This window comes from Chelonia mydas, chromosome 1 (genome assembly GCF_015237465.2).
Source record: "Chelonia mydas isolate rCheMyd1 chromosome 1, rCheMyd1.pri.v2, whole genome shotgun sequence".
Classification (NCBI taxonomy): Eukaryota; Metazoa; Chordata; order Testudines; family Cheloniidae; genus Chelonia; species Chelonia mydas.
In genome coordinates, this window is record NC_057849.1 from 10,704,174 (window position 1) to 10,719,539 (window position 15,366).

Below are 15,366 nucleotides of genomic sequence, written 5' to 3' on the forward strand. Positions count from 1 at the left end.
GGTATATGGAGTGTGGTGGATCTGATGGATTGCAACCTTGTCGTGGTAGAGAGGCTTGCGTGGGCAAAAGACCCCCAGACCACATCACCCAGAGCTTTCATACTCCTGGTAGGGTACCGTTGGCGAGCAGGTCTGAGGCGAGGCTCCTGACTAACCATGGTCCAAACTTCAAAAGACCCCAACGGAGGATCAGGTGCACAGAGAGGACCTTTTAATACTCTGTGGCTGTGAAGGCGAGTGAGGGCTACAGCAGGAGGGAGGCCCCTGGTTGTCCTGGATCTCCTTGCCACTGGGTCAGTGTTTTCCTCCTGTCAAGTCTCATGTGGTTACCGCCTGCGCAATGGCTTCTCCATGTTAAATAATTTCATGTGTAGGCCTCTGCAATGGCCTCACTCCCGCATAAAGTCCTGTGGCAACAGACGAGTGGAGGTGAAGACAAGAGCAGTGATCTCTGGGAATCTTTAGTCACAAATCTGCATGCATATCAGAAACAGGATGCATACCAAACAATCAATGGGGCCACTGGACGATCGAGCTACTAAAGGAGCATTAAGGAAGACGAGGCCTTTGTAGAAAAGTTAAATTAATTCTTTGCATCGTCTTAACTACAGAGGATGTGAGGAAGACCCCACACCTGGAACAAACTGATAAATTAAATAGTAATAAGTAATTAGAACACATGGAATTCACCCAAGAGTTCTGAAGGAATTCCAATATGAAATTATAGAACTGCTATCTGTGTTATGTAACCTAACACTTCAATCAATCTCTGTACCAGATGACCTACAAATAGTTAATATGATGCTCAGTTTTACAAAAGCTCCAGAGGTGATTCTGGCAATTACAGCCCAGTCAGCATAACTTCAGTATCAGGCAAACTGGTTGAAACTACAGTAAAGAACATCTATGTGTCTCACAGTTCTGAATATGATATGTTGGGGAAAAGTCAACATGGATTTTGTAAAGGGAAATCACGACTCACCAATGAGAATTCTTTGAGGAGGTCAACAAGCACATGGATCAGGGTGGTCCAGTGGATATAGTATATTTGGACTTTCACAAAGCCTTTGACAAGTGCCCTCAGCAAAGGCTCTTGAGCATATTAAGCAATCATGGGATAGGAGGGCAGCTTCTCTCCTGCATCAGTAACCAGTTAAAATATAGGAGACATAGGATAGGAATAGTCAGTTTTCAGAATGGAGAGAGGTAATTAGTGTCGTCCCCCAGGGATCTCTACTGGGACCAGTTCAGTTCAGCATATTCATAAATGCTCTGGGAAAAAAGGGGACAGACAGTGATGTGGCAAAGTTTGCAGGCAATATAAAATTACTCAAGATAGCTGACTGCATAGAGTCCAAGGAATATCATTAGACCAGGTGACAAAATAGCAGATGAAATTCAATGTCGATTAATGTAAAGTAATGCATACTGGAAAAATATGGCCCCAACTATACATACAAAATGATGGGATCTAAATTAGCTGTTACTACTCAGGAAAGATCTTGGAGTCATTGTAGATGGTTCACTGAAAACATCTGCTCAAAGTACAACAGTCAAAAAATCTAACAAATGTAGGAATAATTAAGAAAGGGATAGATATTAAGACAGAAAATATCATAATGCCAATACATAATCCATGGTATGCCCACATCTTGAGTACAAAGACTGATTAGAATTGGAAAAGGTACAGAGACATGCAAATAAATGATAAGGGGTATGGATTAGCTTCTATATGAAGAGAAATTAAAAGACTGGGACTGTTCAGCTCGGAAAATAGATGACTGAGGGGCAATATGCTAGAGGTGTATACAATCATGAATGGTGTGGTAAAAGTAAAAAGGGAAGTGTTACTTACTCCTTCTCATAACACACAAACCAAGGGTCATCCAAAGAAATTAATCGGCAGCAGGTTTAAAACAAACATATTGAAATACTTCTTCACCGAATGCACAGTCAATTGATGCAATGTATTGTCAGGGAATGTTGTGAAGGCGAAAGCATAACTATGCTCAAAAAAGTATTAGATAAATTCATGGAGGATAGGTCTATCAAAGGCTATTAGAGAAAACGATCAGGGGTGTAACCCCATTTTCTGGGTGTCCCTAAACCTCTGACAGCTCGAAGCTGGGACTGGATGACAGGGAATTACTGAGTAAAATACCCTGTTCTGTACACAGCCTCTGAAGCATCTGGCACCGGTCACTGTCACAAGACAGGATAGGCTAGATGGATCACTGGTCTGACCCAATATGGCCAGTCTCATGTTCTTAATTAATATATTTGCTTTTTTAACACTTCCTGAACAGAAGCAGGAGTACACCAACCTGATTTTGCAGTTTGCAAGACACAGTGTAAAACTGGAGATGTATACCAATCTTTGGATAGAGAGCCAAGGATGTCATAAATGCGGCGAGAAGTCTCCTCAACTATCACAGCGGGGATGATCATGCTAGTTGGCATTCTCTCAAATGGTGGTATGTCAGAGGGGAGAGAGGTCACATCTAAACACACAGATGTAAAGCCATTTAAAACTATTATGCTAATAGGGTTATGGGGCTTAGCATTCATGATAGAATGGCAGATACACTAGAGGAAATGTCTGCTGACAATGGAATAGTTAGGAATCAGAAGGAAAGGAAGGCCATCAAGACTAACTTTTGGCTCCTGTTTTTGTTTTGTTTTTCAAAAACCGTCACTTTGAAATTTAGCAATCTGAACAGCTTAATGGCTTTAGTTTGGTGTCTCTGGGCACTCACAGGATTTACAAAAAGAGAAGACAGAGTTCTGGAGACAATCTGCTAGCTTGCCTGGAAGCAGAACTGAACTTTCAGGCAGCTATAGGTAAGGGGATCAAGTCCTACCCTCACTGACAGTTCTGGTTTTGCCTTTCGTTTGATCCTGAGAGGAAGAATGCTAAAGTAGGTTTCAGAGTAACAGCCGTGTTAGTCTGTATTCGCAAAAAGAAAAGGAGGACTTGTGGCACCTTAGAGACTAACCAATTTATTTGAGCATGAGCTTTCATGAGCTACAGCTCACTTCATCGGATGCATACTGAGCTGTAGCTCACGAAAGCTCATGCTCAAATAAATTGGTTAGTCTCTAAGGTGCCACAAGTCCTCCTTTTCTTAATGCTAAAGTAGAATATCTTGAGTTTAGTGATGTTTCATAAGGAAATGCTGGATCTAGCAAGAGCTTACAGCTAATTCCCTGTTATCAGGAGCCTCCTCACAAGACAGCATAAGAAAAATCATGTTCCTTTCCTGCGTCCCTGACAACAAAACAGAAATGAAGTAGTTGGATCCCATGTCTGATTTCCCAGATTCTCACAATCATGAGCGTCTCCTCAAAAGTTAACTGTAAGTCTCTGATGCTTGGGAAAGAAATGTCAAAGAGAAAAGGATATTTCTTCTCCTTTTTGCAATCTAGTCTCCAGAACACCCATACATTTAGTAAGAAAAAAAATCTTCCAAATTTAAGAATTGAGAGCATTCATCATTTCTTTGATGTGTACAATAGGCAAGGAAATATTCATAACTAGTAACCCATCACTGTGGGTTTGAGTCATTTAATCCTTGAGAACAAGAGTTGTCACACCTTTTCATCACCCCAATATAGAAAATATCTGTTGATTAAAGTATCTCATTTTTAAAAAAATGTGTGCCAGCACCATAAGACTAGAGATTGCATTTGGTTCTCTTCTGTAAGAAGGCATAAAAATGTAACTACAATGAGAAATTGATTTGACTGAAAGGGAAAAAGCTATTCAAGGCATGAGAACTTTCACATTTCTGAACATGTGGGTGCTACACAGTAAAAACAGTGAATGAGCAGTGCAAACAACCTAAACACATGGAAACTGGGAATTTTACATCCGTTTAGGATATTAACCCTTCAGACCAAATGTAATAGCGTTTGCACCTGCCTCTTGCTACTGCCCCCTCCCTGGTCCAATACATACCTGCTCACTCAGTTTTGAACAGGCTGGCACCTGCCTCTCTCAAGCATGCACCTCCCGAGGGAGGGTTCTTTTGGGGGGTCTTCGGTGACTCAGCCTTCCAGCTGAGAAACACACATTGTTCCCCGCTTCCAGGGTGTACAGTCTCTAGTTCTTTCTCAGGCCCCGGTACAGGTCCATAGTACCAAGGCTTCCTCCCTGAAGGTATTATCTTCTTTAACAGCCTAACAGGGGCCCATCTTGGTAGCCTCAGTTGGTGTCCTTTCAGCAGCCCTCCCTGGGCTCAGTCTTCAACCAGACCAGCAAAGCCCATCATGGTACCCTCGCCTGGTCTGGTTATATTCTGGGCTCAGCCTACCCACACTGACCTGTCCTTGATCCTGCTGCTCTTCCAGCCAGTCAGGCACCCAGTCCACCCTCTCTGAGCTTCAGAAAGAACTGATTGCTCTGCCTCTGCTGCTTTCTTTTATATGGTCCTTCTGGCCCCTGATTGGTTGCTCCAGCAGCCCCTCTGATTGGCTGCCGAGAGAACTTCTCCTCTGCTCTTTTCTGGGAAGGGAAGAGGCAGGGCCACAAGGCCTCCAGCAGGTGGCCTCTGGATTTAGTCCACCCTGTCACACCAAAGTAGATATGGAGAATGATTACATTCTTCCTGGGTGTCTCAGCACTCTTTCCTCTTTAAAATGTTTCCCATCTCATTAGCTCTCACGTAGCACCTTCTGTAGCCAAAGAGGACTCCCATACCACTTAAGCAGGTATCTACCCAACTTTCCAAACCAGCTGTTCCCAAAAGTCAGCTGCCTTGTGTGCTAGGAGCCACTCCAAACCTCTTCTATTGCTTCCTGGGCTGAGGAAGCATGTAGGATCCAGCAGCAGAGGAAGTAGTGTACAGTGAGACTGTTCAGATATTTCAGTGATTGGTGTTATAGAATAACCATCCTAATATGTAGGTATGATATGCAAAATCCACTGATCAGACAGGGCAAGCTCAGGGAGAAGGTCAGCTTTGCAGCAGAGGTGAGGCAGAATCAAACAATACTGCAGCCACTCCCAGCAGCCACACAAACTCTCCCTCCTTTGTGGTAGAGCTCCCTGCCCAAAAAAGTCTGTTACCTAACCCCCAGATGACAATCATATAAGAACTGGCCAATTTCGTAAGAGTTAATTCATGCTGCTATGTGGGGTTTTGTAAATAATAATGCCGGTCTTGCCTTTGCCAAATACAGCTTTGCACTGTCTCTCGTGGTTATGGCATCTCCCTTGGAAACAATAGTCTTTGTCACCGCATGGAGTTCCATCTTGCTTAAATACATCCTCTGGGCACCAGTGTGAAGTCCCATTGCAATACTCAGGAAGGTCACACTCACCAATACTTTCTCGGCATATTTTCCCTTGTTTATGAAGCTGTTAAAATAAGAATACAAAGATCTGGAGGTGATTTCTCTCTGGAGGCCTACTCCACAAGCTGTCATTTGCCTTCTTAAAATATATTTGTTTTAGGAGCTCCCAAACATCTAACAGGTAGAAAAAAAAGCCACCTGCAGTTGCTTTGCCATTTATTTTAACACAGATCAGGTAAGAGGAAGATGCAACATAAATACTCCTTGTGCTGTTAATTAAGGAGTGCACTCTAATCCCAGTATTTAAAATATTTGTGATTCTTTTTCATTCCGAAATGATGATAAATTCTTCATATTTTTAATCAATAACAATGAACAATGGAAAATATAGTTTTTGCCTATCTACTCTTTTTTTTTTTTTCATGTGGAGTCTGCTGAGATTAGAGCTGGGGTCACTTCACCCACAGTGTTCAGAAGCTGGATCTGTCAGTCACTGAGGAGAGAGGGACAGGACCTTTCTATCAATATCCTCTACAGAATGAGTGCTTAGTAGAAGTATTACTGTAGCACCTCGGAGCCGTAGCCAAGGACCCAGATCTCACTGTGCTCGGCACTATACAAACACAGAACAAGAAGACAGTCCCGGCCCCAAAGAGCCAGAGCCTAAGTATAAAACAAGAGACAAATGATGGATTCAGATAAATAGGGGAGCTTACAAGGAAACCATCTGACTAATTATTGTCAATTTTTGGTAGGCATTAAGGAAAAGGAGAGTTCTGAGATGGGTTTTGGAGGGTAATTGCTTAGTTTTAATCAATGTTTATGGAGAGCTCCTCACAATCGTTAGAGGCAGCGTAGGAGAAAGCATGAAAGTCCTTATTTGAAAATTTAAAAGTGGGTAATGGAGGCTGACACCATGGGTGGATTGGAGTTGAGCGTCGACCACTCAGTAGTAAATGAGAGATGACATGGTGGGGATTGGCCAAGAAGGGTCCTGAGAGTGAAGAAAAGAGGCTTATATTTAATGTGATAGAGAAGAGGGAGACAGGAGAGCGAAGTAAAGAGACACGTGATATGGTCAAAGTGACAGACTAGGAAAATTATCTTTTCAGCAGCATTATGAAAGGATTAGGGCTGTTGATTAATCACAGTTAACTCACGTGATTAATTTAAAAAAATGAATAACGGTTAAAAAAATAATCAAGATTAATCGCAGCTTTAATCTCATTGTTAAACAATAGAATAAACAATTGAAATTTATTAAATATTTTGGATATTTTTCTACATCTTCAAATATTTTAATTTCAATTACAACACAAAATAGAAAGTGTACACTGCTCACTTTATATTATTATTTTATTAGAAATGTTTGCACTGTAAAAATGATAAAAGAAATAGTGTTTTTCAGTTCACCTCAGACAAGTACTATAGTGCATTTTCTTATTCATGAAAGTGCAATTTACAAATGTAGATTTTTTGTTACATAACTGCACTCAAAAACACAACAATGTAAAACTTCAGAGCCTATACTTTTACTCAGTCCTACTTCTTGGTTAGCCAATCTCTAAAAGAAACAAGTTTGTTTACATTTATGGGAGATAATCATAGAATATCAGGGCTTGAAGGGACCTCAGGACATCATCTAGTCTAACCCCCTGCTCAAAGCAGAACCAATCCCCAACTTTTGCCCCAGATCCCTAAATGGCCCCCTCAAGGATTCAACTCAAAACCCTGGGTTTAGCAGGCCAATGCTCAAACCACCGAGCTATTCCTCCACTTCAATACTACCCACTTCTTATTTACAATGTCACCTGAAAGTGAGAACAGGTGTTCGCATGGCACTTTTGTAGCCAGCATTGTAAGGTATTTACATGCCAGATATGCTACAAATTTGTATGCTCCTTCATGCTTCGCCCACCATTTCAGAGGACATGCTACTATGCTGATGACACTCATTAAAATAAAAGTGTTACTTAAATTTGTGACTGAACTCCTTGGAGAGAATTGTATGTCTCCTGCTCTGTTTTACCTGCATTCTGCCATATATTTTGTGTTATAGCAGTCTTGGAAGATGACTCAGCACATTTTCTTCGTTTTAAGAATACTTTCACTGCAGATTTGACAAAACACAAAAAAGTTACCAATTTGAAATTTCGAAAGATATAGCACACGACCCAAGGTTTACAAATATGAAGTGCCTTCCAAAATCTGAGAGGGACGAGGTGTGGAGCATGTTTTCAGAAGTCTTAAAACACCAACACTGTGATGGAGAAACTACAGAACCCAACCACTGAAAAAGAAAATCAACCGTCTGCTGGTGGCATCTGACTCAGATGATGAAAATGAAAATGTGTCAGTCCATACTGCTTTGGATTGTTATCGAGCAGAACCTGTCATCAGCATGGACACATATCCTCTGTAATGGTGGTTGAAGTATGAAGGGACATAGGAATCTTTAGTGCATCTGGCACGTAAATATCTTGCGATGCCAGCTATAACAGTGCCAGGCAAACACCTGTTCTGACTTTCAGGTGACACTGTAAACAAGAAGCAGGCAGCATTATCTCCCGCAAATGTGAACACACTTGTTTGTCTGAGCGATTGGATGAACAAGAAGTAGGACAAAGTGGACTTGTAGGCGCTAAAATTTTTCAATGCAGTTATTTTTGTACATAATTCTACATTTGTAAGTTCAACTATCATGATAAAGACATTGCACTACCGTACTTGTAATGGGGGAATTGAAAAATACTATTTCTTTTGTTTTTTACAGTGAAAATATATGTAATCAAAAATAAATATAAAGTGAGCACTGTACACTTTGTATTCTGTGTTGTAACTGAAATCATTATACTTGACAATGTAGAAAACATCCATAAATATTTAAATAAATGGTATTCTATTATTAACAGCATGATTAATCGTGTGATTAACCTAGATTAATTTTTTTAATTGCTTGACAGCCCTAGAAAGGATATGAGTGGGGAAAGATTGTATTTGTCAAGACCAGAGAGGAGACTGCAGTAATTGAACTGTGAGATGATGAGAGCTGGGATGAGAGTTTTAGGTGTCTGACTGGATAAGGAAGTTATACAGAAAGAATTGGCAAGGTTAACAAACTGCCTGAATGTGAGGCCCTAGAGACCGGTCTATGTCAATGATGGCACCTAGGTTACAGGCCTGAGGGACAGGATGGTGTTGTCCACAGTGATCAAAGGAGGTAGTGGGGATGGAGAGAAAGAAATGGAGAGTTCTGTTTTAGCCATGTTGAGCTTGAGCTGATGGCTGGACATCCACAAGGAGACATCAGAGATTTCTGTTTGGGGACAGGAAGACAACTCTGGAGTAGCGAAGTAGATCTGTAAGAATGTGCTTTGTTTTATCGGAAAGGAGAGTCCGGATGCTTTCTCCTCTGCCAAGTCTAGAGGATTCTATGAATCTTTGAGTAAATGCAGCCTTGTGGCAAATATTTCTGAATAACTGGGCACTGGGGAAAAAGAAGGCCTGGATGTGTGCCCAGTGCTACACATGTATAGAAAACATCCTTTGGAACTTTTGCCCAGTTCTTCTCAGCTCCTGGGGTGGAAGGATCGGGTGATGTGATGAAGTTGGATTGCTCTCAGAGGGCTCCTGCACGTGAGGACAGAAGTAAAGGGCTATAAGGATGGCAGGTAGTGGAAGTGAATACAGAGTTTCTTCAACCCCAGGAGCTTCTCTGCTGAGTCCCATATATCCTGACCACTTGAGATACTGATCTGTAGGGTGGGCTGAATGGAAGCACTTTCTACTACTGTACTGGTTCCTGCAGCAGCAGGTGCCACACTTATTGCACCAGTGATAGCACAAGAACTCTCTGCAGTTGACACAGGCTTTTCTGGGGCTAGAGGAGGCGACTTTATCCTTTATTGTGGAATCCTAAGTTGGGGGCATGGCTGTCACCATGGTCTCCTCCAGATGATCTGAGAAATCTCAGACATATCTGCAGAGAGTGCAGAAGAGGAACTTCTTTCCGTCTAAGTAAGGATGCCTTGCACTGGGAGCTGGAATAGGTTCTCCTCCTTCATGTAAGCCATCTTGACAGTCCCCAGGCTCAGATGACTCTGGACATATAGGCACTCCATGCTATGGCAGGAAGCCAAGAATGACGATGAAGGAAGAGAAGGACAATAGACAAAAATTAGAAGTCCAGGTAGGAAGATAATATTGGGGAAAATATCAGTTGGGGGATGTTTTGAAGTCACACAGGGTATGTCTACAAAGCATTTGGGAATGAGCCTCCCAGCCAAGCTCCACAGACTTGTGCTAGCAGGGCTCATGCTAGTGCACTATTTTTAGCTGTGTAGCCGGTGCTTTGACATTTTGACTCAGGCTGGAGCTTGTGCTCTCAAACCCATTCCTTCTGGCCCAGGTTTGAAGTCTGAGCTCCAGCCCAAGCCACAACATCAAAGCACTGTCTACACAGCACACTGGAGCATGCACAAGTCCGTTGACCTAGGCTGGGAGGCTCGCTCCCAAAAGCTGAGTAGACATTCCAGTAGGGCTTGGATCTACGCATTGCCAATGGAGGCAGAACATTCTGGAGAGGATGTTGATGGGCAGGTCCTTTCAATCTCTCACCAGTCTGTCATTGACAGCTTTAGCTGCTACCCTAGGTGACTGACCTAACTACCGGGTTATAGAATCATTCTCACGCTTTCCCTGGCCCAATGACTATTCAGTCATGCATAATGATAATGGATTGTTATCCAAAAACATTTGATTTGAGGTGAAACGAAATATTTTGTTTGAACCTTTTTGAAACATTTCGATTTTTCGGTTTGGTCAAAATCATTCAGTGAACCCTACATGAATTAGCGAATGGTTTTGGGTTGACCAAAATTTCCTTTTTCAGCAAGTAAACTATTTGCTAAATACAAGTTGCTCAACTCTAATCCCAACCCATCTACATGGGATTAGCAGATGCAGTACTTGAGCAGGAAATTGTGAAAATGAATAGCATTGCCACTGGCTACTAACTTTTAAAACAAGTAATGAAACATTCAATTTACCATAAAATACAAAACCTAGTGTATGTTTTTCTTACCTGACAGTTTTTGCAGCAAAGTCCAGAAACACAAGCAGCACCTCGTTTTATTGTACAATTGGATAGGCAACAACCACCCCGTAGGCACACCTTCAAGTAGAAAATGAATGGCACTTCACCTTAAAAATGTGTTGTGGGACTCTCCCATAATAACTGCGCTCTTACTATTTATTGTTTGATTTCAGACAGTAACAAAGCTCAGTGAATTTGAGAGACAAACTCCCATTTCTTACCTAGTTCTAATTACATAGAATTTGTAAAAGGTATTATTATTACTATTATTATTATTATTATTTGCTATTTGTTCTATTCAAGGAAACCAAAGAGAATGAAGCCATCAAGAGAGGAAGGATTGTCCAGTGATTAGGGCAGCCGCTTGTGACTAAGGGTACTGGGTTCAATTGCCTGCTCTGCTGTGAGCTTAGGCAAGTCACTTAGTTTTCTGTTCATCAGTTCCCTATCTGTAAAATGGGGGCAATAGGGAAGTACGATCTCACAGGGATGTTGTGAGGATAAATACATTAAAAAGATTTAAAAGATGTGAGGTGTGAGGTGCTAGACATTGCAGTTACATAAGTACCATAGATTTATGTAATATTTCTAATGATTTTAAGATATTTGCAAACAAAATTAAATAGTTTTATTTTAATGTAAACTTTTAAAGGCAGATGCACCAATATACTAGAGTAACACAAAGAAGCCAAAATGTACTTTGTGAATCTGGCACTGGTTTTCCAATTGACTTACTGGCTTGCAGGGTTGTGTTAGTGAGACTGGTACTATGTGATATTACATGTGGGGATAGCATAGTCCCTGAGTCCCAATGTTGCCATGCGTTAAGGGCACCCCCTGTACTCCTGCCTCAGTTCTCCTGTCTGTGTTGCCAAAATGGGAGTGGCGCCAAGACAACCGTTTAAGGTGGGGCGCCTTTTAAGCACTGATGTTTGAGCTAGTATGAAGCTGTGCAATCTTTAAAGATCAGTGAATTTAGCCACATACGCTGCATGTTTCCAATCTCCCCTCGAACCACAGCCATTATACTCAATAGAATTGTGGCATGTAAATTAGCTGCAAATGATGGGTGGTGATTGGTTGAGTTAGCACTGATGTCACAGTGGCCCAGTGAAGTTATCTAAGCTGTTGACCTCAGTCTGTTTGTAGCCAGTTGTGCTAACTGGGCCTACAAATTTACTCTAATTATGAACTCAACTGTAAAATGTAAGTGTGAAGGAACTGCTCAGGCTGGTGACAACACCAGTGGTGATGTCACCAGAGGAGGCGGAACCACCGGGGGGTTGGTCAAGGTGACAGTTGGGAAGTGGATCTCGAGAGAGGGAGATCTGGGAATTGTGACAGGGCGGTCACAGGCTAGACTTGCCTGGAGAATGGGCTAAGTGAAGAAGCATTAGTAGGCCTCTGAGAAGGGAACCTGAAAAGGCTGAAGAGAGCTGACCTTAGTGTCCCTAGCCCCAGAAGCTTCCCACATAAGTAGATCATGGTATATGATCTACACTACTCTACTGGTCTACACTAAAAAGTTAGGGTGGCCCAGCTATGTCACTCAAAGGTGTGAAAAATCGTCACCCTTGAGTGACAAAGTTAAGCTGACCTCACCCCTGGTGTAGACAACACCACGGTGTAGACAGTGCTGCAGCTGTGCCAGCTTAGCATTTCAAGTGTAGACGACCCTTTAGTTATTTAGGCACCTGATTGCCACTTCTTGAAGTGATGCTATATAATAATTATTACAAACAAGAGCATATCTCTTGGTTTTCTAGTTCCTGGGGAGAAAACTCTGAGTCTAAAAGAAACAAGGAGTGAATACTGTATTGTATACTATATTGTGGTGGCAGCCACAATAACAGATAGAGAGGATATGTGTCAGCTGTTCACCAGAGAGGAAGCAGGTCCTCAAACTAAGTGAAAGTTTATATATTGTCACAATGACCCATTACATCTTTTCTTAAACAATTGCATATAAGATGAAGACAGAATGAATTAATTTAACCAAAGAGGGTTTTACTGATACTACTGACCATATCAGGCCAGAGAAAGGAACACTACCACCTCCACATGCTCTGGCTAACTCCAGAACCCCAGCTGGGATGTGAGACTTCATCTCTTTTTCTCCGTACCTGCCCCTAATCGTCCCCTGTTTGTCCTCTTACTTCCTCACCTTATTTCTTCTCTTTCCTAACATGCTCCTTTTTCCTTCTCTTTAATAAATGTTTGCATTAGCTGGACAAGACTGTATATTTTGCAACACGGCTGCAAGCCTGTGACCAGAAAGGCAGCTAAAAACAATGCCCTAAACATCCCAATGCTGGTATAAGTTTGTCATGTCACAGAGAGACTGATAAGACCCTGTGCTGTGCCTGTGTTTCTGCAACAATAAAGTTGCAAGTAAGAGTCAGCACCAGAGACAGAAACTGCATTTTCTGTCTTTGGTGTTCTTTTCTCTTGGGTTTTGTGTATTTGTCTTGTTTTGCCAGGATCGGACTTCAAGAAAAATGCAAAAACAACAGTTCTACCCCATCTCCATTGACCTTCCTCTCTTCTCCCCAACAAGAATAGTTATTATTATCTTTGACACCATCTAAAACACTGTTAAATAGGGGTTTTTTCCTTGTAAAATCTCTGTCCAACTAAGGAAAAGGAAAAAGGGATATTGTCAAAACGAAAGCCTTATTTAATACTTTACATTTCAAATACTTGAACTGTTTTTCCTTTTCTTCTGCATGTTTAATAATAGGTTCAATGGATTTGGGGTGTGGGGTGTTTGGCATGATACTAAGCAGGTTGTGGTTTCTGTGTACCAAACCTTGTTTAACACTGGTTGTTGTTGGACAGTGACTGGGTTATGTTAACAACTTTGTTGTTAAATATGTTAAATATGTTAACTTCATATATGCCATCTAAATTAGTACAACAAGCCTACTATGGAGGTGCTGGTAATGACTTCATAATGTTGGCTGAGTTCAACTTTGCACTTAAAGCCAGGATTCAACCTCTTTGCTATCGTGTCCAGAGTAGTTACAAGGAGCTGCCATGGACTGTAATGCGAGTGTGTGAAAAACATCTCAGTCGGAAACAGGAGGATCTTTCGGTGGACAAGCACAGCAAGGGGCATTCCTGAAGTACCTTGGTTTGCTGAAGTTGGGAGCAGCATAGCTGGGTTCAGAGAAACCAGATCAGCAGGCAGGGGAACAAGATTCAAGATTCACAAGTGCAGAGTGGATCCCTTTTGGCTGAGGCCCGGAGCAAGCTCTATAGGCCTTAGTCTTGTCAACTGATCCTCTGGGAACCACTCCGCTCTGACAATGTAACTGTACTGGTTGCTCACATTCACTGATGGAGACTCTTGGATGAAGATTTTTACTCATAATATAAGGGACCTTCTCAATTCAGGATTGACTTTCACTGGGAGGGCCAGGGCCCTATGTTCAGGATAACAGTTCTGTTTGCAGCAGAAGTAAGGGTCCACTACTTCTGACTAATCCTGCTGGAGTCCAGCTCAGGTACCATTAGTTGGGTAGAGAGGAAGAAGCAGAAGAAGAAACTATCAGTTGCCTCTGTGTGCGTGGCTCACACATCACTCTTTCTGCTGACTTAACTACTCTGTAAAAGCCTCGAGCATTGACATTAACACAAGTGGGGGAAATCCAATTTTAAACACTAGGAACAAGCAGATATGGCATGCACTCTGAAGGTGCATAAAGAGGCAGGAAGCCATCCTACCTAGTACAATGAATGGCCATGAGTAAAGTCAGGCTGGAAATTAGAAGTAACCATCAGAGGAGTGAGATTCTGGAACTGCTTTCCAATAGGAGTAGTAGGGGGCAAACTAACTAGTGTTAAGATGGAGCTTGATTGGATTATGAGACGGGGATTCATGTGATAGCAGGGGACTGGACTCAATAACTTCCAGTTCTTCGTTCCACAGAAGCTAAAACCCAATGACTGAAGTAAACATTGCAGATGGCTTGTGCTTTGCACACCCTTTCCACAACTCCCCACATCTGTTGCACCCTCCCTTCACCAGTGGAAACACACAGGCTTCTTGCAAAAGGACACTCTCTGGCCATCATGGATGGGGGCTAGGTTTGTATAAAAAGGGCTCAATCCTGTTTTAGGCAAGTAATACATACAGTAGAATTCACATAAGAAATGTACACAAAGCGATGCCTCATTATACATGATGGCCAGTTTTTGGCATACACAATTCCTGGCAGATGTTCACTTTCTTTTTTAAAAATCCTCATAAAATTAATTTTGTACTCAAAGAGTAATTTGCTTTGTACTCAAAACTGTAATCTTGATGTGCATAAGATGAGTTCTTCGTAAGTAATAACAAAATACTTGAATCCCTGCTTTTTGTGCAAAACTCAATACAGTCTTAACTATGGAACCATGAATAGCACTTCCATCATAAAACCATGTTTCATGGAGTAGTTTTGAAGTTGGATAAAACAAACTTACTAATGCTTCTGTAAAATATGCCTAAAACTAAAGACTTTAACTACTAACCTCATCCATACCACAGTCACATTCCTCCTCATCTTCTATTACACCATTACCGCACATCTGTGTTCCAAATATTTTCTTTTCTGGTATGTTAAGAAGGCAAGTTTTTCCTGGTTTTCTTATCATGTTGAAATAGTCTGCTCTGGAGCAGTTACTGAACTCTGTGCATATGTAAAACCTGGACCGGAAGAAAATATCTAATACTAGAGAGCACTTTAATTTATTGGTATATCAAAATGCAATGACTGGAAATTGAAGCTAGACAAATTCAAACAATTGAGAATGGAACTAAATGCAAAAAGGTATAATGGGAATCTTAAATGTGACATTTTCCTAATTTGTAAATGCTTGACTTTGCAACCCAAACAACATTCTTGAAGTAGAAATGTGTATTATCTTCAAGCCATTCACCGAGATGAGATTTGGAGAGCTGATTTAAAATTATACTAACTTCTCTAATACAC

At 41.5% G+C, this 15,366-nt stretch overlaps 1 protein-coding gene across 1 annotated transcript in view; it reads right to left on the bottom strand.

The window, feature by feature from the left end:
- Nucleotides 1–15,366, bottom strand: part of LOC114021338 (disintegrin and metalloproteinase domain-containing protein 20) — a 155,503-nt gene that overhangs the window by 65,786 nt on the left and 74,351 nt on the right. Inside the window, exons 12-14 of the mRNA XM_043527319.1 lie at nt 14,906–15,080; nt 10,379–10,468; nt 5,167–5,359 (exon numbers count right to left, since the gene is read on the bottom strand). Coding sequence (XP_043383254.1) covers nt 5,167–5,359; nt 10,379–10,468; nt 14,906–15,080 — 458 coding nt within the window. The remainder of the gene's footprint in view (nt 1–5,166; nt 5,360–10,378; nt 10,469–14,905; nt 15,081–15,366) is intronic.